Source organism: Lygodium microphyllum, chromosome 8 (genome assembly GCF_053477565.2).
Source record: "Lygodium microphyllum isolate KBCC chromosome 8, Lygodium_microphyllum_v1.1.10, whole genome shotgun sequence".
Taxonomy (NCBI): domain Eukaryota; kingdom Viridiplantae; phylum Streptophyta; class Polypodiopsida; order Schizaeales; family Lygodiaceae; genus Lygodium; species Lygodium microphyllum.
This window is the reverse complement of record NC_141142.1, coordinates 33,060,518-33,081,282: the sequence shown is the minus strand read 5'-3', so window position 1 is coordinate 33,081,282 and position 20,765 is coordinate 33,060,518. Positions and strand designations below refer to the sequence as shown.

Genomic DNA, 20,765 nt, shown 5'->3' with positions numbered 1-20,765 from the left:
GCACAACATATCAGGTAGTGGGCAAAACACTTAGTGCTCAATGGCAACATATATGTGATGGTGACAAAATGCAGTGGGAATTAAAAAAAAAAAACCATTGTATCTGCGAGTGCCTGAATTATATGACTCCTCCAGGTCTTATGATAATACCAGTCTGTGCACTTCTAACCAATACTTATCCAGGCCTAATTTGTGTATATTAGATAGAAGAGAGTGCACAAATTTGGTAAGAGTTTTAGTCATGCTGTATTTATGGCAAGTTTTCAAACTAAATCTTTCATGTGTTTTTCACTAAAAAGGGACTCTTGCACATTTCACATCTCTTTTAGAATTCATGTCCCTTTTGTAGCCTTGTGGTGCATGCATTCTTGAAATTAATACTGATCCTCTCAGATCAAATGCTCCAGCTCTTTGACTTGGACACTGGCTGTAGTCTGAGTCCTATGCTTAGACAATTGTGGCAAGCATGCTGTAGCTCCACAAGTTGTTTCTTTGCATTAGAGGTTTTTAAAGGAACTTTTAATCAATGCAAAAATGTTCAAAAATCACATTTAGAAACGGTCGACTGTAACATGTGCGCAGTGGAAGTCCTAGTAAGTGAAAATGCTTGTATTTCTGGTGATAGTACTCTCTTATTCCCACACTAGGAATACCTTGATGTCATCCTACCAGCAGGATTACTTCTAGTGTGTGTTGACTCCCCCATAATTGAGTTAGACCTAGTCTTATATATTGAGCTAGTTTTGGGACCTAGGCTTTGGGTCTGATTGAGCTAGATCTGAACTAATTCTATTTCAAGTCACTGATGCGAGGTGGATATGGTTCAATTCCTAGAATTGCTCAATTATGAACAACTGGTTTGGGAAGTCTGAGCACTATTTGTACTATTGGAGAGAGATTACTTTGAATAGTCCCACATCAGGGATAATCTATAAAATCCCTTGCTAGATTGATTTGATATGGCAACATCCAGAAGTGACTGGTTTTGATCTTGTGGAGGGAGTTATTTTGGGATCTATGCTTGAGCTAGACCCAAACTAAGTTCAATAAATGTATTCCAATACAAGAAGGCTACCGTTTGATTACTGAAATCACTTTCTATGATAAACATGAACTCCAGTACTGTTGTGAAAGATGGGGAATCAGATAGTGGGAAGTACAATGTACGGAATGGGTGGCTTCTCATGGAACATCCACAGTACTGTTGTGAAAGATGGGGAATCAGATAGTGGGAAGTACAATGTACGGAATGGGTGGCTTCTCATGGAACATCCATTTATCTCCTTGTTGCAGTATTTTTTATTTTTTGTGCTGTTCTTGAGAGTTGAAGTGCATGGATGTTGCTTGGAAATATGACATGCGTCCTACTCTGCAGCAGCCATATTTGCAGAATCACTGCAGCCTGTTTGAGTCCCAACATCCTTGTTCCTGTCCATGTTTTTATGCTTTCATGTGATATGAACTTCATTGGCTTATGTGCCATTCTTCATATTCTTGTTGATCTTGGTTAAAAAGAAAAGCACATAAAATTTCCCCTATGTCTCAAGAAGCTGGAAATGCTATGGAGATGAACACACCATGGAAAAGCTTTACCACTAGTGATATATGATTTGACAGTGGGATGAATGCTGTCAACTCTGGTGTTGGCAAGATAAGCCATAATGCTTTGATCAGTCTTGGTCTCTTGTATTTTTTTCACATTGTCTGACAATTAAGCAAAATCTTCTGGTAATTGACAGCTCACTTATTTGGAGGTTGTGTTTGTACATGTGAAAAGGGGATACCCAATTGTCTCAATATAACTAAATCCTGGTAACCATGGTTTCACCAGGGTTGAAACATGAAACATGTTTCACTACTAAGACATTTCTGTGTGCAGTGTTTTGCCTCTGTTTCACTCCAAAAAAAGGACAATTTCTATGTAAAATTGGCCGAACGTATGTATTTAAATGTGTTATTCTGTGGGTTCATGTGGTATCTTGCGTAGGATGTACCAAGGGGTGAAACATTTCGGGGGTGAAATGTTTTGTGGTTACCTTGAACTAAATGGATTGCTGATTGAAGGATAATATAATGACATCTTCATGATAGATCAACAAACAGGCAACTTGAGAAAGCGTATATTGGCACTTCAAGAACCTCAGAGGGCTTGCATCTTTGTCTTTAAATAAGATGAAACTGTTGGGGAGGTGATTTCATTTGAAGAAAGAGCCTTATCTTTTCCTAAAACCAGATCAACAAGGTGCTGAAGAATGCATTATAGGTCAACTTATTAGAATATGAATGTACTTCTTCAATATTGTTTATGCAAGATTTTTTTCCATGGGAGTTTTTGAGATGCTCCTTGCTCTCAATTTTCAAGAATTGAAGCGTGTAGATTAACTTTGGTTTCAGTGTTGTGCAAGAAAAATTGAAAATTTGGTTGAAGTAATATGTAAAAAATTGGGGAGCATGGCCTTAAAGAAAGGAACTTGGAAGAGAATGAGTAGGAAGCCTTGCTGTCAAAAGGGTATGTCACCATTTTGCCTTTTAAGGCACGTGTAGTTAAGCCTAAAGAGTTTTGAAGGAGGTATGAATCATAAACCAGCATATGGAGCAGGCAGTAGAGAGATGTACCTGGTCACATTCTTGAATGTTTTGTTGTCATTACAATATGTGATAATTAGCCATAGATGGATTTGGAGAGAAAGATATTAGGGCATCGGCTTACAAGTAATTCTATGGCATTGGTGGTAACTCAGCAAATAGAGGGTGATGCAGTATTGGAACTTGATTCTATCATCACAAGATATCCTTGGTGCAAAGTATGCTTATCACAATACATTCTTGGTGCAAGTTGTCCTTATCACCTTGCCCATTCTCGTAAAGTGGGCTCCACAAACATCAAAGCACAATTCAAGGATGGAGTATTTGTTCTAGATTTTCTTTATCTTGAATGTTATGGGAGTACTAGATTGTGCTCAAGAGAGTAGACTAGATGCAAGATTTGCTACACGAATTTGATTACAAGAGAATCCCATGTAGGGCCCAAGGTACAATGATAACAAGATACGGAAAATCCCACAATCGGGGACGGTAGGTATAGCAACAAGACTCGATAGGATATGAAGGATCCCACAACCCAAGACTATAGGTATGGATACAAGATATTAGAATTACAAGATCTCCCTTGATGAGGATGAACAAGATACAAGACAGTACTAGACAAGATCTCGCACTACAAGATTACAAGTTGACAAGACAACAGGAGTATAATAAAAGACAAGACAAGATTGGATACCATGACTAGATAAGAACTAGAACCGGAACTTGAAGTTACTTACTTGGAGGTCTCGACTTCTTGAGCTCCCAAGACTGCCATTGGCAAGACTGAGGAGCTCTATGGCGAGCCCCTCCTTTTATAGGTGTTGGAGGGTAGTTAAAGATCTTTTAGAATGTTTTATGATGATATCATCGATGATGCAAGCGATGACATGGCATATCTTGTAGAAGATTCTATGATGGCATAATCGATAATGCAGGTGGATTCGCATGGTTGGCTTGAGGATGTCTTGTTAAGGGTGTGCTTGCATAATTCCACGAGGAGCGGCTTGGTGGTTTGATCCAAGTTTTGTTGGATTCCTCTTGTGAAATTCTTTAACTTTGAGAGGTGCTCTTTAGAGATATTTTGTAGGGTTCCCAAGTGTGGTCATTGATGTGATATCCTTTCCAGTGATGAACAAGGTATTCCAATTAACCATAGGAGATCCTCGAGTCCAAGACATGCTCGATCTCAAATTCTTCAAGATTTTCAATTTGGACAGGTGGTGGGGGATTTGATCTCTCCCCCCTTAGTGGTGAGCTATGGTATGGCTCAAGCAAGGAAACATGGAAGACTGGGTGGATCTTCTAGATATCGTGAACACATGTGGGTGTTTGCTAGTGAAGAATAGTCTCAATCTTCTTGGGGTTTATGAAGATTTCTCTCTGGGAGACATTGTATCCCAAGAATTCGACTTCTGTCTGATGGAAAAAACACTTCTCAAGTTTTGTATATAGTCATTTTTCTCTAAGCTTTTCCAAAACTAATTTTACATGGTGCTCATGCTCCTTTGGATCTTTTGAGAATATTAAGATATCATCCAAGTATGTAACTACAAAATCATTTAGATGCTCTTGGAAGATATCATTCATTATATGTTGAACTATTGTAGGAGCATTGGTGAGATCGAATGCCATAACAACACACTTGAAGTGACCATACCTTGTGTAGAAGGTTGTTTTCCATTCGTCTCCTTCTCTGATCCGTATAAGATTGTAAGCCCCTCGTAGATCAATCTTTGTGAAGATCTTGGCTTTTCCAAGGCGTTTCAAGAGCCTTGGTATTAACGGGATAGGGTATTTATCGATTCTTGTCTGTTATCTTGTTGAGTCCTCGATAATCCACACACATTCAAAATGACCCATCTTTCTTCTTCTCGAAGAGAATTGGGGCTCCAACAGGAGACTTCGAGTGCCTAATGAATCCCTTGGCTAAGTTCTGATCAGTGTTCTTACGCAGGTCAGCTAGTTCATCGGGCGAAAGCCTGTAGATGGGTCCAAAAGGTGGCTGGGCCGCCTCATGGAGTTCTATAGCACAATCATATGGTTTGTGCTAGGCAAGAGATCTGCATTCTTATTTTCAAAGATATCTTGAAATTCTTGATACTGGCTTGGTAGCTTGGCTGACTCATCCTTACTAGATTCTTGAGTTGGTATACAATATATCATGTAGGTCGGTTCCTGCCTTGTTGTGTGAATAAAGACTTTGGCTCCTAGATATACCGACTTTCCTTGATTGTCACAATGTTTAATCTTTTGCTTAACCCAATCAATTTTTGGATTGTGTTTCTTTACCCAAGGCATCCCAAGAATGATTGGATTCGTGGGACTGGATATGACATTATAACATACACGAGATTTGTGATCGCCAAGAGTTACCGTGAGTGGTTGGGTTTCCTTGGTAATATCTCCAGATACTAGAGGTCTTCCATGCACTACTTCAGCTGGTGCAAGATTGGTCTTTTGGAGTACTGGTATTTGGTATCTATTCACAAAGCCATCATCAATGAAACATTGGAGGCCCTAGAGTCGACAAGGGCTTTGAGGGAAAGGGTCTTTCTTGGTGGGATCATCCAGATTGTGACAAGGAAAGTTTCCATAGGTGTGGCTGGAATTAAGAGACATTTTTTATATCAAGGTCAGGTTGTACGGTCTCATTCACAATTGGCCATCCTTGTTTTCTTGCTGGAGGGTGGTGGCAGTTGTTGAGAATTTACCCGCAGTTTTGTGTTGTGCGTTTTGCATTTAGGGTTTCATAGTGGACAGCCCCAAAAAGGGGTTGGGCACCCACAGTGGGGTGCCACCCTAGACTCCCTCCGGGCGCCACCCTAGACAGTCTCTTGCCTATTTATAGGCTGCTTGTGTCACTCATTCTAAACGGTTGATTCCTTCAGTCCATCACCTCTTCTCTCCAGCCTCTCCACTACCCTCACACCCCTTTAGGAGACATTGTGGTTTGTGGTTTGTGGTTTGTGGCTGTCTTCATCGTCTTCCTTGTGCTACGACACCCTTGTTCCCTTGTATCACATTCACCCCATGATTCAGATCTTCATCATTCCATTCATCAGAGTTTCTTCTCTCTTGTTTTCTCTTCTCAGTGTTTTTCTAGTTCAGTGATTAATAGAATCACCCTTTATGAAAAAGAAAAGAGAGAGAGTGTGTGTCTATAGCCATCCCTCGAATCAAGTTGGCCTATCGATATATTTAATTCTATTTTTAAAGGTAATTGTTGTTGTTTGTGTCTCCATAAGGGACTCTACATAGTCTTTGTCAAAATAGAGGAACAATCATGTTATATTGTTTGTGTATGCTTAGTGTGGAAGTGCATGATATCTACACACATCTTTCCCCTTGAGCAATCTCTTTTGGACTGGTAATCATTTGGAGGACATCGGTAGACTGCAGTCGATTAAGTCTTTTCACAGTTTGACATTCTTTTCGATTGTCCTCAGTTGAAGATATTCAACTTTGTAGCCAAGTTTGAATATCACACAGCAGTATAAAGTATTACGAAAGGGGTGTGCATTTGTGGCTATCAGGAGACTAGGAATGGACAAGAGCTATGTCCAATTTCTGGAAGTGCATGATATCTACACACATCTTTCCCCTTGAGCAATCTCTTTTGGACTGGTAATCATTTGGAGGACATCGGTATACTGCAGTCGATTAAGTCTTTTCACAGTTTGACATTCTTTTTGATTGTCCTCAGTTGAAGATATTCAACTTCGTAGCCAAGTTTGAATATCACACAGCAGTATAAAGTATTACGAAAGGGGTGTGCATTTGTGGCTGTCAGGAGACTAAGAATGGACAAGAGCTATGTCCAATTTCTTAAATAACTGAACTGAAAGACTTCCAATGTGAAATATGTGTGGATTTCTCATGTTTGTGTGAGACAAACTAGCACATAGCAGCAAAGAAACACGTTTCTTTACTTTCACAACTGATGAAACATTTCTTTAAGTAAGAAACGTTTCTTTGCAAAAAAAGATGGTTTTTGTTTTCTTTTCGGAAAAAAAACTTCCTTTCCATTGTGCACATTTTCTTTGTGTGATATGAATGAATCATTATGTTTGAGGTCTGAATCACAATACAGCTTTCCTAAGACTAGACTTTTACATAATTCATTAATGAATCATGGATGTGTAACATATTATTCTCAATTGACCCTAGTCTGTCATGTTTTATCACTTGTGCTCATTTGGCCTCGTTTCCTTTAAGAGAGAGTTCCATAGATATTTAAAACCTCTTTCCCTAGTTTAAAACTATAAAAAAACTTGTGTTTCTTATTTTACGAACTCTTGAAAGAAACTTATGAAACATGTTTCTAATGTTTCGTTTCCACACATTTCTGATGTTTCTGGCTATTATGGACTAGAATGCATTTGTTGGGGATGCAAAGGTTCTGTCAAATTAAATACTTATTTGAAATACCATAAATTAGATAACTTGATAAAGTATTTACATTGGCTAGAAAAGTGAAAAACATATCAAATTTACAAAGCAGATGTAAATCAGTGCCATGCGATGGACCTTCCATGCTCCTCGCCACTTTATATTGCAGTAATGGCCAATTGCACTACTGTCTAAGGTGGAACTCCGATTGGAGAATCTTATCTGAAGTGATTAGTTTTAATTTATTCGTTTGCTGAAAGTCTGTAGAGCTGATTTAAGGCAAATTAAAGCAGTACTCAGGCTGACAGCAGCCACACAATGCAGATTGATTCAAGGTACAGCAATTGGCAGCTATAGGGATGAAGGTTTGGTGTAAAAGTACACTGAAATGGCACCGGACTCTGTATCATGGCAGGACAGCACAGTTGGTCTTAGTACAGGTTAAAACACAGGCTACAACACTGGAGGAGGATGGTAGAAACCTGATTGAGCTCATCTGATGGAAAGCTCAGCAGTTTGCAGGTTGATCTGACAGCAAATTTGCAAACACCTGTGCAATGCAGGATAAGATTGGAACTGCTTTTTATAGGTTAAAAGGCAGAAGTTGTTTGCTGATTGCTACTGCTGCCCAGCAAACAGGGGTAAGATGATGGCTCTTAAAATGCAGCAGTTTCAGCTGATTCTGGGTGGCAATCTGCCACACTTGGGGCTGACACATAAATGTGTAATCATACTCGGTCAATTACAATTGTACAATAGTATCTGTCTATGCAAGGACTGCCTATTTATAGACTCAGTTGTCTGATCCTTGTAAGTTGTACAGCATTGTGTAACTTTCTCTCAACTTGTGCCCATTTGAAATTGTGCTTTAAACTAATGTCCGAAATGACCTTAGAACTCTTGACTTTTTATTCCATTCTAACTAGAGGGTAATATGGTTAATTCTGAGTCTACCCAAAACTCTGATTGGGTACAAGGCAAAAGATGGAACTCTGTTCCATGGCTGAAGGAACTTGGGAACAGGTTCCATAAGCATCACTGTTCCCATACCCATTCCACAAACATGTATAGTGTGATGAAGCTATCTTAGGGTGTATAATGGTCTATCTTAGGGTGTATAATGGTGAAATCCTGAACTTAAATCACTTCTTAATCATATGAGAGATTTGCACAATGCAACATTGAAGTAGTTTTAAGTTTTGGGCCTTGTATCATGTTATGCTGCAAGTTTGTCAATACGTCATTGTGACATGGCATTCCCTGACATCTTTATTGTGTTAGGAAAGCAAATACTTTACTTTTTTCTTTTGGTGGGGGGAGGCCTTCATTTGGGTATTGGGACCCCGTGTGGTGTTCCAGTACTGTCTAAATCCTACACTGCTTGGAAGAAGTAATTGAGCACATTCTGGAGACTTGGATTGCCCATCTAGCTTTTGCATGTAACAGTAAGACATTTAACCCTGCAGGATTACGCACAGGGTTCTTGTGCTCAAGTATTTAAGCTGCTTCATTTTAATGCTCTATGTTAAATTTTTTCAAGGAAGTAAAGTGTCTAACAGATACATGATAATAACCACAGTTGCATATTCCCTGCAGAAAGGAGGCTCATGAGGCAGAACTAAGTCGTCAGAGGCAGTCTCTGCTTGAGTGGGAAAAGAAACTGCAAGAAGGCCAGGAAAGATTGCTGGAAGGACAGAAGCTACTTAATCAGCGGGAAGAGATTGCAAACCAGAGAGAAGAAGCATTGAAGAAGCTTGAAACAGATTTGCAAGAGATGAAAAAGCAGATTGAGAAAGAGCGCACATCGTTGCAGCAATCGGAAATGGATTTGACTGCAAGGCTGTCTACACTGACAGCAAGAGAAGAGGTAGATGATCTTTATTGCATGTTCTGCTATGATGCACATGGATTCATCCTCCAAATCTCTTCAATCATGACACACTCTTCAGCACTTACCAGAAAAAAATTGTGGACATTTATGATAGACACGGTCATTCTACTGATACAATATGATTTTGTCCAGAATGCTGTCAAGCGGGAGATTGCAACTGTCAAGAAAGAGCAAGAGGTGGTGCTCTCGAATGAGAGGGTTGCAAGCAGAGAGCGTGTAAGTTTGGCATCTCTGGCAAATTTTGCTTTGACCAGGGCCTATTATTTGCAAGGCTTTAAATTGTTTAGGACCATAAGTTGTTAATAGAGCAACTCTTTTTGTGAAGGTTATTTTAACTTGGAAAAAGCAATACTCGACAGATGGTGTTTATCAAAAGTTCCCAACTTAACCATTCCTGAGTGATTTTGGAAGACAGTCTCACGTCACACACACACACACGCGTGCGCGTGCACGCAGGGGGGAAGGCTGGGGCTTGGATTTGGAGGTCTTAGACAAAACTCATTCAAAACAAGACAAGTTCAAAGGTAGGGTTTGTTGCAAAAAACAAAACAGTGGGAATTGACAGAATAATGCCATTGGATTTAGAATATAGAAGACAGTTCTACAAACACAATACAATGTTGTGCTTGATTTTCTTCCCATCCAAGCAAGCAAGCATGGCAGACAGTACATAGATTTTGCGCCCATCCATCTAAACAAGCATGGGAGACATACAAGCATGCTGTCGTAGGTATCTTGACATACATAAAGTAGGTGGAAACTCAAAATCCATGGAAGAAGATGTGCGAATATGAAGGCATATAGTTTTGCCTCACTGAAGTTTAGATTCAGCTAGTGAATTTGTTAATGAGTGTTTTTCCACTTACCATTCTTAATTATGAAATCTCATTTTGCTTCTTTTAAGATACTTCAAATGGGTCATCTTGTTGCTCTTGCTTTCATGTATCTATTTTTCATGCTTTTGAAATCCGTTTGCTCGTGTAAGTTTCCTTTACATTTTCATGTATCAATGAACCAGGTTCTTGAGCAACACGAAAGGCATGTCAAAGAAACTGAGGCATTTGTTGCCAAGGAGCGAGAGCGGCTCGAAGCTTTTGAGAGATCATTGAAATTGAAGGAGGAGGCGCTGCCCAAGCAACAGAGGGATCTGGTATGTGCATGAATGGGCCATGACCCTGACCCGTCTGGATGTGGCTAAGAAATTGTTTCTTAGTTTAGGAGGACTGATCACTTCAATTTCTGCCGTGCAGATTGAACTGCAAAGGTCTGTTGAGCAGCAAATGGCAGAACTTGAAGCTAAGAAAATAGAATGTGATGTTTCATTGGCTAACCTTGAGAAAGAACGACAATCTTTTGCTGATGAAAGAGCTGAGCTAGATCTGAAAAAAGCATCAGTTCAAGAGCTGGAAACTGACTTTCAGCGCAAGGAGGAGAGGCTCACAAAAAGAGAGCAACAGTTGGAGAAGAAAGTCGAGAAGCAGCGAGAAAAGGAGAAAGAATTAGAAGCAAAGATGAAAGGACTGAAAGAGAAAGAACGTGCACTCAAAGTTGAGGAGAAACAGCTAGAGATTGAAAAGAAGGAAGTTGAAGAAGGGAAGGAGAATGCAAAATTATTGCTAGATGAAATGGAAAAAGTGAGGACAACTGTGGAACTAGAGAAACAACAGGTGCTCTTGGAGCAAGAAAGGCTTCAGGTCACTGATCAAGAAAGGGAGGAGTTGCTGAAGTTGCAGACTTGTCTTAAGGCAGAGATTGATGATTGCAGAGCTCAGACTAAAGCCGTGACAATGGAGGCTGAGGAACTAAAGAAAGAGAAAGAAAGGTTTGAGAAGGAGTGGGATATACTCGATGAGAAAAGAGAGGAAGTCAAAAAAGAGCTTGAAAGAGCCAATCAAGAGGCTCAGAGAGTTTCCAAGTGGCTGCGTGATGAAGAAGCAAGATTGAAAGAAGAGAAAAAGTTATTACGGGAACAACTTCAAAGAGATTCTGAGGCATTGCGTTTGGAGAAGGAAGCTTTTACAAGCAGTGTGGAGCGTGAAAGAGCAGAATGGTTTGGCTCAGTCGAAAAAGAGAGGGAGGATCTTGTTAGGGAGTTGGAAGTTAGGAAGCGAGATCTAGAAAGAAACATAGAGAAGCGAAAAGAGGAAATTGAAAAGCAATTGAAGGAGAAAGAGCTCAGGATGAAGAAAGAAGCAGAAAGAGAACGGGAGAAGGTACTTAGCTTAAAGGATTTGGCAGAAAAGAAACTGGAGGAGGTTCAGCAAGAAAGGCTCAAACTTGATAAGGAAAGGCAAGAAATTATGAAACTTCGTGAGGAGTCTGAGAGTGAAAGAGATGAAATAAAAAAAGACATTCAGGAATTGCAATTGCAGAGAGAGAAGCTGAAAGAGCAAAGAGAAAATCTGATTAAAGAAAGGGAGGAAACTCTTCAAGAGGCTGACAAACTGAAGAAGTTGAAAGAAGAGTTACAGGCTGGAGATGAGAGCTTCAAGTCAGAGAAGCAAATGTTGCAGTGGAAGGAAGACACCACTCCAACACCAAAACTTGAGCACCAGATTCCTTTCCAATTTCCAGGAACATCAGGTGATAAGGGTGATTCTCTGGGTATATCATTTCCTTCTACTGTAAATGAGCAGTTAACTCCAGAGAAATCTTTGGGGACTCCACGGAGACTTTCATGGCTGCAAAGATGTGTTTCAGGGTTATTCTCACCAGAGAAGAAATCTGAAAGATTCATTTTCAAGGGTGTCAGCAAAGGGGAGCCAAAAGAGAGCAAGAACATTTCTGTTGCCAGTCCCAGCCAAGGTGCCGGTCAGCAGCTGTATACAGAATCAGAAGCAGAGGGTGAGACTTCTCATTCTTCAAGGTCAGGTGATAACCCTACTCCTGATAATGATCGTGAAGGCAAACAACAAAAACAGCGGTGGAAAGCTAAGGGTGTGAAGAGAACTCATTCTATTCTTGCTGTTGTACAAGATGCAAAGACTTTCTTAGATCCTCATCCAGGGGGACAGGAGGCTGGTAGAGATGTCTCTAGTGGGGACCGGGAGGAAGAACAGGTAGATGTCGAAGAGGGCAAGGAAGACTCAGCTGCTCCATCACTTAGTGAACAGGATAAATATATTAAAGCTAGCAGTCAAGTAAGGAAGCGTAGACGGAGGCACAACAATGAGAATGTTAGTGATGCAGAGGTGGATGAGTTAGAGGAAGACTCTGAGGTTGCAGCAGGTGGGAAGAGAAAGAGGCGGCAAAAGGAAAGTGTGACTGCTGCAAATGGGGATTCTGGGAAAGATGTTCCAGGAATTAAGCGCTACAATTTCAGGCGCTCCACCATGTAAGAATTCTGGACATCTCTACGCGCCTTCCTTTGGTTTATGCAAATTGCCTCTAGTTACGGTATTTGAATTATAAGTAGTTTTAAAGTTAGATGACAAGTTTCTGTACAAGATGAAAAAAAGAGTTGGTGAAATAATGAACATATGAATGGTAAGCAGAGAGTTAAATGATTGAGTTGTGGTCATGGCTTTGTGGGTGTTGTTGCTCCAATCAGAGACCTCTTTAGATTTAACAATGGTTTTTGAAAAAACCTTTTTCATCAAGAACACATACCAAACACAGAGTTGTAAAATGGATCAACCGAATAGATCCTGTTTTTTGTGTAGTTTTCAAGTCAAATCAGCCTGTGTAGTTGTAGTGATGTGCAATAGCACGTTTTAGGTAGTCTGGAGAGCAAATTACTTACTAAAAATAGTCAAATACATATCTATGTCTGCACTGCAAGGTCACCACATCCAGTCAACTAGTTGCTAGACAAGTTAATACTTGCTCAAACGAGTGAACACAGGGATGAATCTTATCCGTTCTGGTCCAAAATGATATATCTTGGAGTCACCAAATGTGCAGGGGCACAAACTCCCAAGTATGAATCTCTCACCACAGACCAAACAGTGAAAGACACTGGTGTTCTGGTACCAATTTTACATGGATGGAAGGTGGAATGAATGGAGAAATAGGGAAACAGATAAGGTGAACATATGTTTGCCTCTAATTGTGCATATGTTTAGCATGATATAGCTCTTTGCAGTCTTGGGATGTGCATAGTTAGGTGTTCATCTTATCTTTTGCATGAATTTTCCTCTTTGCTTAATGTATTCATGTCTATTCAAGCTTTGTGCGTGCACGTTTGTTTTGCAACTTTGCTTTTCATTGTTAATTTCTTCATGTGGCCTATGTACTATAGGCTGATGTGGTTCTTGGCGAGCCATGCTGTATGATTGTACTGGGTTAGTTGATCATTATTGTCACTTAGTGATGGTACAGGATAGTTTGGGGCAACACTATCTTTGTACAACTTGCTCCATTTTAGGATCTTTTCAAAGATGGTCATGCTCATTCAGCTTCTGTGCATGTAACAAATTTAGGTCTCTATTTTCATTATAAATCTCTTTGTGTGATATATATAGTATAAGCTGATATGATTGTTGGTGAGGTCTTGTTGTATTATAGTACAGGGTTGACTAATTATTATGGTCACTTAGTGATGTACTGGATGGTTGGGCAGCACTATCTTAGGATCTACTTAGAAAGTGGCCATGATTTCTTGGATGCAGACGTGACTTGGGGTGAGAAAGGGTGCATGTGGTCTGATGATCTGTGTATATATTTTGTAAGTGTTTGTGGTGAGAAAGGGTGCATGTGCTATGAGATTCAGTGTACGACTTTCTAAATATTGATGGCTAGATACCCAAAGTGATGGTCTACTATCTGTTTAATACTCGGGCTCATAATCGTGAGGTTCTAGGTATGTCACTTGGTTGTTCACAATCACCAAAGTCTGTTTATTTTCGTTGATCACATTTTGGCGTTCAACAATTGAAAGATGAGTGAGTATTCTTCATGGTTGCAATCTATCTCAGGCATAGTCTTTACCGCAAAATAATTAGGATAAGATGATTTGGATGGAGCCAGCTGGGGTCATTGCGATTGTGGTGTGGTTGATTCCTGTAGAGGCTCATTTCAGCTGCATGTTAGTTGCTGTTTTGGGTTCACATCTGTTCAATCTCTGGCTTGTGGAATGCTGTGGTCTTGACTTTGATGTTTGTTCAACTGTAGGTCTGTGGAATGATGTGCACTTGAACTGAACTATCGTTTGACCAAAGTAAGAGGTGTGACAGGGATCAACAGCATGGAAAGCAAGGAAGGAAATAATATATTTGTATAAGACCAACATTATGTATCAAGGTTTCAAAGATGTAAAATTTGTGCTCTTCGCAGATGATCTTTTAACCTTGCACAAGTGCTGTTTCTATTTGATTGGGCAAAGAGTTTGAGAGTTAGGTTGACCAGTAGGATTTGCAGTATCTTCCTTGTGCTAGCTAATAAGCTAGAGCCTTGGGCAAAAAGGCGTCCCATATCTGTGCCAAATAAGTTCATCATGAAACACATTTCACCAGCACTTGTAATGAAAGAGACCTAACTAATCTAACTAAGAGAGAGAAGAGAGAGAAAGACTTCAGAAGAAGAGGGGGAGGAGAGAGAGAGACAGGGAGAAGAGAGAGAAAGAGAGGAAAGAGAGAAAGAAGAAGAAGAAGCCATGAAAGCTTGTGAAGGTGAAAAGAGAAATTCTTGATAATTCCCTGATGCCTCAAAATACCCTCTTACACCTTATATACCGTTAGTGTGACTGGTATGTTCCCATGCCATGTTCCCGTGTCCCCCGCTCTTTACAAACCATCCTGTCTCATAGAGTTTTTGTCCTAAAAAACAAGGGACGAACCGGAAAAGAAAAAGTGGGAGCTACAGAGTACTACTCTGTGCATGATACAATGGCAATAAGCAAGGGCGGCTGGACAGAGAAGAGAAATGGGGCGCCAAGGGCATGAGGTATAGGAGACCATATGGGAGGGTCTCACCCGCATTATAATCTACCATTTTATGATAGACAAGACCTTGGATGGGGTGGACAGCATGCTGTTCCGTAGGGGTCTACTGTAGGAAATCAGCCATAACTTTGTGTAAAAAACTCCGAACGGGACAAGTGAGGTGTCGTTATGGAGCCCACGAGGTGTACTTTCAGCCCATGTGGGTGAAGGGGAGACTGAAAATAATTCAGGACTAAAACTGTTGCAGAACAGATGGCTGTCCAAAAGTAACTAGTGTGCTGTCCAAGACAGGATGGCTGGAGAAAAACAGCCATAACTTTCTCTAGGAAACTCCGATTGGGGCAAGTGAGGTATTGTCGTGGAGCCCTTGAGGTGCACTTTCAGCCCATATATGGGAAGTGGGGCTGAAAATGTGTCAGGACCAAAACTAGTGCAAAACAGTTGGCTATCTAGAAGCAGACTGCAGCTAAACAGGGGTCAAGCGTGGTTAAGTTCCAGCCAATACGGCCTCCTTGAGGTGTGGAAACTCATCCAAGATAGAGGCCAGGCGCCAAGAAGCTTCTTCTATTGGTAGGCCTTGCCATTTGATCAAGTATTCATGAATAGAACGGGTACAGAGTTGCTTTTCACGCTGCCCAATGACTGCTTCGGGAATATACTGAATAAGGTCCTCATCTATGGGGGGTAGCTCCTCTACATAATCTTTGGGAGTGCCAATGAAGGGTTTCAATTGGTTCACATGGAAGACATTATGGATCTTAGTAGTAGGAGGGAGTTGGAGATGGTAGGCCAATTACCCAACCTTCTTAATGATTGTGTAGGGCCCATAGTAGCGGTGTGCCAACTTGTTGCAAGAACCATCCTTGAGTGTAGCATAAACAGGACTTGGGGACCTTGAGGAGTACCAATTTACCCTCTTGAAAGTCAAGGGGTCTCCTTTTTGCATCAGCATGGAGCTTCATGTGCTCTTGAGCCCTTTTGAGATTTGTCTTACATTGTTGAAGTAAAGCTTGCATGCGGTTTAACTCTTCTTTTCCAAGGGGGTTGAGCTTTTCATTGAAGATCACGGTGGGGAGGGGCACCCGATAACCACACAATGCTTCGAAGGGGAAGACTCCAATGCTCGAATAAGTGGAGTTTTTGTAAGAAAATTCAGCCAAATGCAGCCATACATCCCAAGAATTCTGCATATCATGACAAAAATGTCGCAAATAAGTCTCAAGCCACTTGTTGACTCACTCGGTTTGCCCATCCGTTTGGGGATGAAAGGCTGTAGACGGAGCTAATTTGGTCCCCATGGAGCTGAAAACTGTTTGCCAAAATTGACTCATAAATTTGGTGTTCCGATCATATACTATGACGCGGGGCAAGTCATGCAACTTAAATACATGCTCCATAAACTGAGTGGCAACTTGAGATGTTGTAAACTGAGATTTTGTAGGGATGAAATGGGTTGCTTTCGTGAGCCGGTCAACTACCACATAGATGCTATTTCAACCCTTCTTGGTTGTAGGTAAACCGGTGATGAAATCCATGGTAATGTGGGTCCATTTGCCTTTGGGAATAGGCAAGGGCTGCAATAATCCGCCCGGTTTAAGAGTGCTATCCTTATTTTGTTGACAAGGCACACATCTAGACACGAACTCTTGAACATCTCGCCATAGGTCTTTCCAATGAAAGCTTTTTGAAATGCAGTCATATGTTTTGAACACCCCTAAGTGGCCAGCAATTGGTGAAGAATGCATCTCTTCAAGTATCCTTTGGGTAAAAGGAGAGACATGGGGTATCATGATACGACCATGGATCCAAACGAGGCCATTGTGGAGCTGATATTGAGAGTTGTCATCCATAACACCTTGCTGTAATTTCTGAAAAAGAGGGCTGAATTCAGCATCAAGCAAGTAAGCCTCTTGGAGCTCTTCAATCCAATCATGGTGGAGTTTAGTGATAGATGAAACCTTGCATGCCCACATGCGAGAGAGTGCATCAGCCACTATATTGTCCTTGCCACGGGTGTGGGTGATCTCAAAGTCATAGTTCTGCAGGGTAGCTACCCATCTACGTTATTTGGGAGTGAGGTTGGGCCGAGTCAAGAAGTATTTGAGCACACGGTGGTTACTTTTCACCTTAAATTTACTGCCAGACAAGTAGTGGTGCCACTTTTTGATAGCATGAATGATTGCCAATATCTCTTGATCATAGACATGCAACTCTCTCTCTTTATTATCCAATTTCTAGCTCTCAAAGGCTATTACACCATGTTCTTGCAGCAAGATTGCACCAATACCTCGTCCACTAGCGTTACAATGAATGGTAAATTCCTTTGAAAAGTCGGGGCATACGAGGATGGGGGCTGAAGTGAGCAATTCTTTTAGCTGCTGAAAACGGCGATCAGCCAAAGCATCCCAAAAGAAGGCCTCTTTTTTCAGGATGTCAGTTAATGGTGCTGTAATTGTGGCATAATGGCAAATAAATCTTCGATAAAAAGAGGAGAGGCCAAGAAAACCACGCAAGGAGGTAGTGGTAGTAGGTGTGGGCCGATCTCGAACACATTGCACTTTCTTAGGGTCACCTTGGATGCCTTTCTCATCACTGACGATGTGTCCTAAGTACTCAACCTCCGTTTGCATGAAGACACACTTGCTTTCCTTGGCAAATAACCGGTGCTCTCTTAGTATACTAAAAATTTGTCTGACATGCTTCAAATGCTCATTACGACTTGCTATAAATGAGTATATCATCAAAGAATACCAACACAAATTGGAAAAGCCATGGCTGCAATATTTTGTTCATTAGGCTCTGAAACGTAGCAAGGGCATTAGTGAGCCCAAATGGTATGACAAGGAAATGGTACAAACCACGGTCAGTCCAGAAGGTTGTTTTAACTTCATCACCCACTCTCATTCTGATTTGGTGGTAGCCTGATAGCAAATCAATCTTGGTGAAGTAGCGTGCTTTCTTGAGCTTGTCAAGCAAGTCATCGATTCGAGGGATGGGGTATTTATTTTTGATGGTGATCTTATTGAGATCATTGTAGTCAATGCACAATCGGAAGGATCCATCCTTCTTCTTAACCAATAGAACCGGGGAGGTAATGACGAATTTCCACTATACAAGGTTCCAAATGATGTCAAATTTGGAAGAATTCAGATGTTAGGATTACTGTTTCAAAAATATCACGACTCATGACGTCAACACGTGATACTCAAAAGACAATTTCAAAATATCACATTAACAAACATGATAGCTCAAATATCTAAAACAGTAATGAAAGGGTGAACTAGTGAGTCACTTCAAGTTCAAACATCCAAGAGTTTATAAGTACTAGAGCCTTGATAGTAGAAATTGGATTCCGGAGTCAAAGTTCAAACTTAAAACAATATCCAAAGTTACTATTTTCCTAGGTAAGACTAAAGAGTTGTGCTTTTAGTTATCTACTCATATTTGTTTCTCTTTTGGATTTGAGTGGGTAAGAAACATTTAGGAAACATTGGTTATATTTTCTTGATTTAGGTAATGAGTTTCCATGCAACTATGCAGTGAAACAGTATGTATCACATTTCAGTGATGCAAGCAGATCATGCAGTCATGCCGGGATGGTTCAGGTTTTGGTGTTATGGGAGTTATGGAGAGTCTCTGTTAACTTTTGATAAAGCTTTACTTCTGTGCAGCTTTAGCTTGACAGTCACTTTGATTGCTACGTAATGAAAGATCGTGGTTGTGTGCATACATGTGTGGCTTGACTTGGAAGGGTTGTATGTAGTGTGAGGTCTTGTGGTGTCTTTGTGTTTCATTACTGTCTGCAAGATACTAATATCTGGTTGCTCAGTAGTACATCAAGGTGGCAATACTATTATGTAGGTATTTGTAAATCATGCTTTGTGTCTGTTATAAGATACTGTGTGTGATAGTTAATGCCGTTTATCATTTTTCTTTGAACACCCCTCAAGGGTGATGTTGAGTTGAATTTTTCTGTGGTTAATAAACTTCAATCTGTTTAAGCTTCTGTGCATGATCTCCGTATTTTGATTTACTCAGCACAAAAATGGGAGCTCCAAAAGCGTCACCAGAGGATAAAGAAAGGATGGTCTCGGGTAAAGAAAAACAGCTTCAAGATGATGATACCTCACCTGATAATGTAAGTGTTGTTTGATTTCCTGGTGGCTAGTGATTGCTCGATTGAGGCTTTCTTAGTACATGAACTTCTGTATTTTGAACCCTGTAGGTAATATATGCCCTCATGTCTAAAGTTTACATATATCAGATATCTTAATGTTTAAAGGTGTTCTTAATATGTGAGGAATATAACCTGTTTTTATCTTCACCAGGCAGAGAGTGGTGATCCAGATCAGGAGGCACTTAGGGGGCCTGGTGAAGAGACACTTGAGATTGTATTGCAAGAACAGGTGGAAGTGTTTGTAAGCCAATCTGCAGGTAATGGTTTAGATAATGACAAAGAGGGTGAGCAAGTGGATGAAGTTGTTGACATTCGAGAGTTAAACAATGCTGAGGGTGAGGAAGGCGATGAAAATGAGAACGATGATGATTTAGAAGAACAGGAGCTTGAAGAAGAGGAAGATGGAGACCAGGAAGACGAGGAGGAAGAGGGAAGTGGACAAGTTGAGGATTCTGAACAAGGAAGGGAAGAAGATGCGGAGGATGATGAAGAGGTTGAGAAACGCAGCCTAAAACAGAAGTGGTGGGACTACCTCACGACTTAAAACCATTCAAAACTCTGTTGGCTGACTGTCTTCCTGCTGCTTCATATGTTCAAATTTGTTGCAGCTCTCTGTTGTCTTTTAGTTTGCTGATCTCTGGAGTTCATTGGGGCTTTATGTAGCAAATGAACTCAGCTGTTGTAAAGTACGGCTGTGATAGTCATTGTTAGGTCTGTATTATGGTCAGGTTCTTGAGTTGCATCATTCCAAAATGTTCTCATTTTGGGTGCCCCTGGGTTCCCATTATACGATACTGCACATGGGGCTGGGCACTTGTTTTATTGGGTAGGGGTTTTATTCTTGCACAGAACTGGTTTAGGTTCAGAATTCTTCTGAAACTTGCAGCAACAATCACTTTTATGGTCTGTAGGAGACCAAAACTAGTTATCTGTGCTTTTAGTTGTCTGCTGCAGTTTCCAATATGATGCAAAGTGACTTCATTCCCCATTTTTTGTGGGGTCTGTGTCCAGGTCAGAAATCACAGATTTGTGAATTGTAATAGGTGTTAATGGTAAATCTTGAAGTTAACCTTCTCCTGCAAAGTGTAGGTATATTTTTAATAGACTGGACTGCTGCTCTGCTCTGTTCTGAGTTGAGTGTCTAAGCAAGTTTTGCTTTCATTGTTTTGAGGCTTTTAAGTTTTTTGTGTAAAGGCACACGCCAATGTTCTTGCCACTGTTCTATTGGTTGTCTAACTGCGAGATAGGAACGTAGTCCTTGAGAGTAACGCGGTAAGATACTTGTTCCCTTTACTGTAACATGGTAACTGCTGGTTCCAACGTGATTTCGTTTCTTCTGTAAACCCCATGTGCATACAAACTTGTGTTCCTGAGTTTGTGCAAATTCTTGGGTCATGAACCATCTGTCAGTGAGGACTGAACATGAACAGTATTTTTTCTTGTGGAAAACAGAAAGAATAACCCATCATCTATCTAAACCATCCAAATTTGGAAGGTAATTTTGAAAAAGGTCACGTTAACTTCTAAAGGCGCTGTTCAAATTCTCAGGTGAGCTGTTTAGTAATTTGGAGCAGTTTCTAAGTGGAAGGGTCCCTGGGAGTGTTAGAAGATGGAATTTACAAACTTGTGTATCTATGTCTGTTTGATTAGGTAGCAGGGGAATTGGAAACATTAACTCTCTATGTTACCCACTCAATAATTATGGGTACTTGCCTTTTAATTCTGAAGTATATTAAATGATGTTTTCGAACAGTATCACATAATATCCTCTGCAAATGTCATTGGGTACTTTAACCACCTTTTACATTGAAGTATCTTAAATGATGTTTTAGGACTGCCA

At 40.5% G+C, this 20,765-nt stretch overlaps 1 protein-coding gene across 2 annotated transcripts in view; it reads left to right on the top strand.

Annotated features, from left to right (window-relative positions):
- The window catches only part of LOC148032128 (uncharacterized), a 30,837-nt gene extending 10,837 nt beyond the window's left edge, over nt 1-20,000 (top strand). For both annotated transcript variants that reach the window (XM_087682756.1, XM_087682757.1), the window contains exons 5-10: nt 8,572-8,842; nt 8,999-9,082; nt 9,885-10,016; nt 10,117-12,200; nt 18,787-18,886; nt 19,077-20,000. In XM_087682756.1, the coding sequence (XP_087538882.1) occupies nt 8,572-8,842; nt 8,999-9,082; nt 9,885-10,016; nt 10,117-12,200; nt 18,787-18,886; nt 19,077-19,469 (3,064 nt within the window). In that variant the 3' untranslated portion in view covers nt 19,470-20,000. The remainder of the gene's footprint in view (nt 1-8,571; nt 8,843-8,998; nt 9,083-9,884; nt 10,017-10,116; nt 12,201-18,786; nt 18,887-19,076) is intronic.
- Nucleotides 20,001-20,765: the final 765 nt, after the last annotated feature.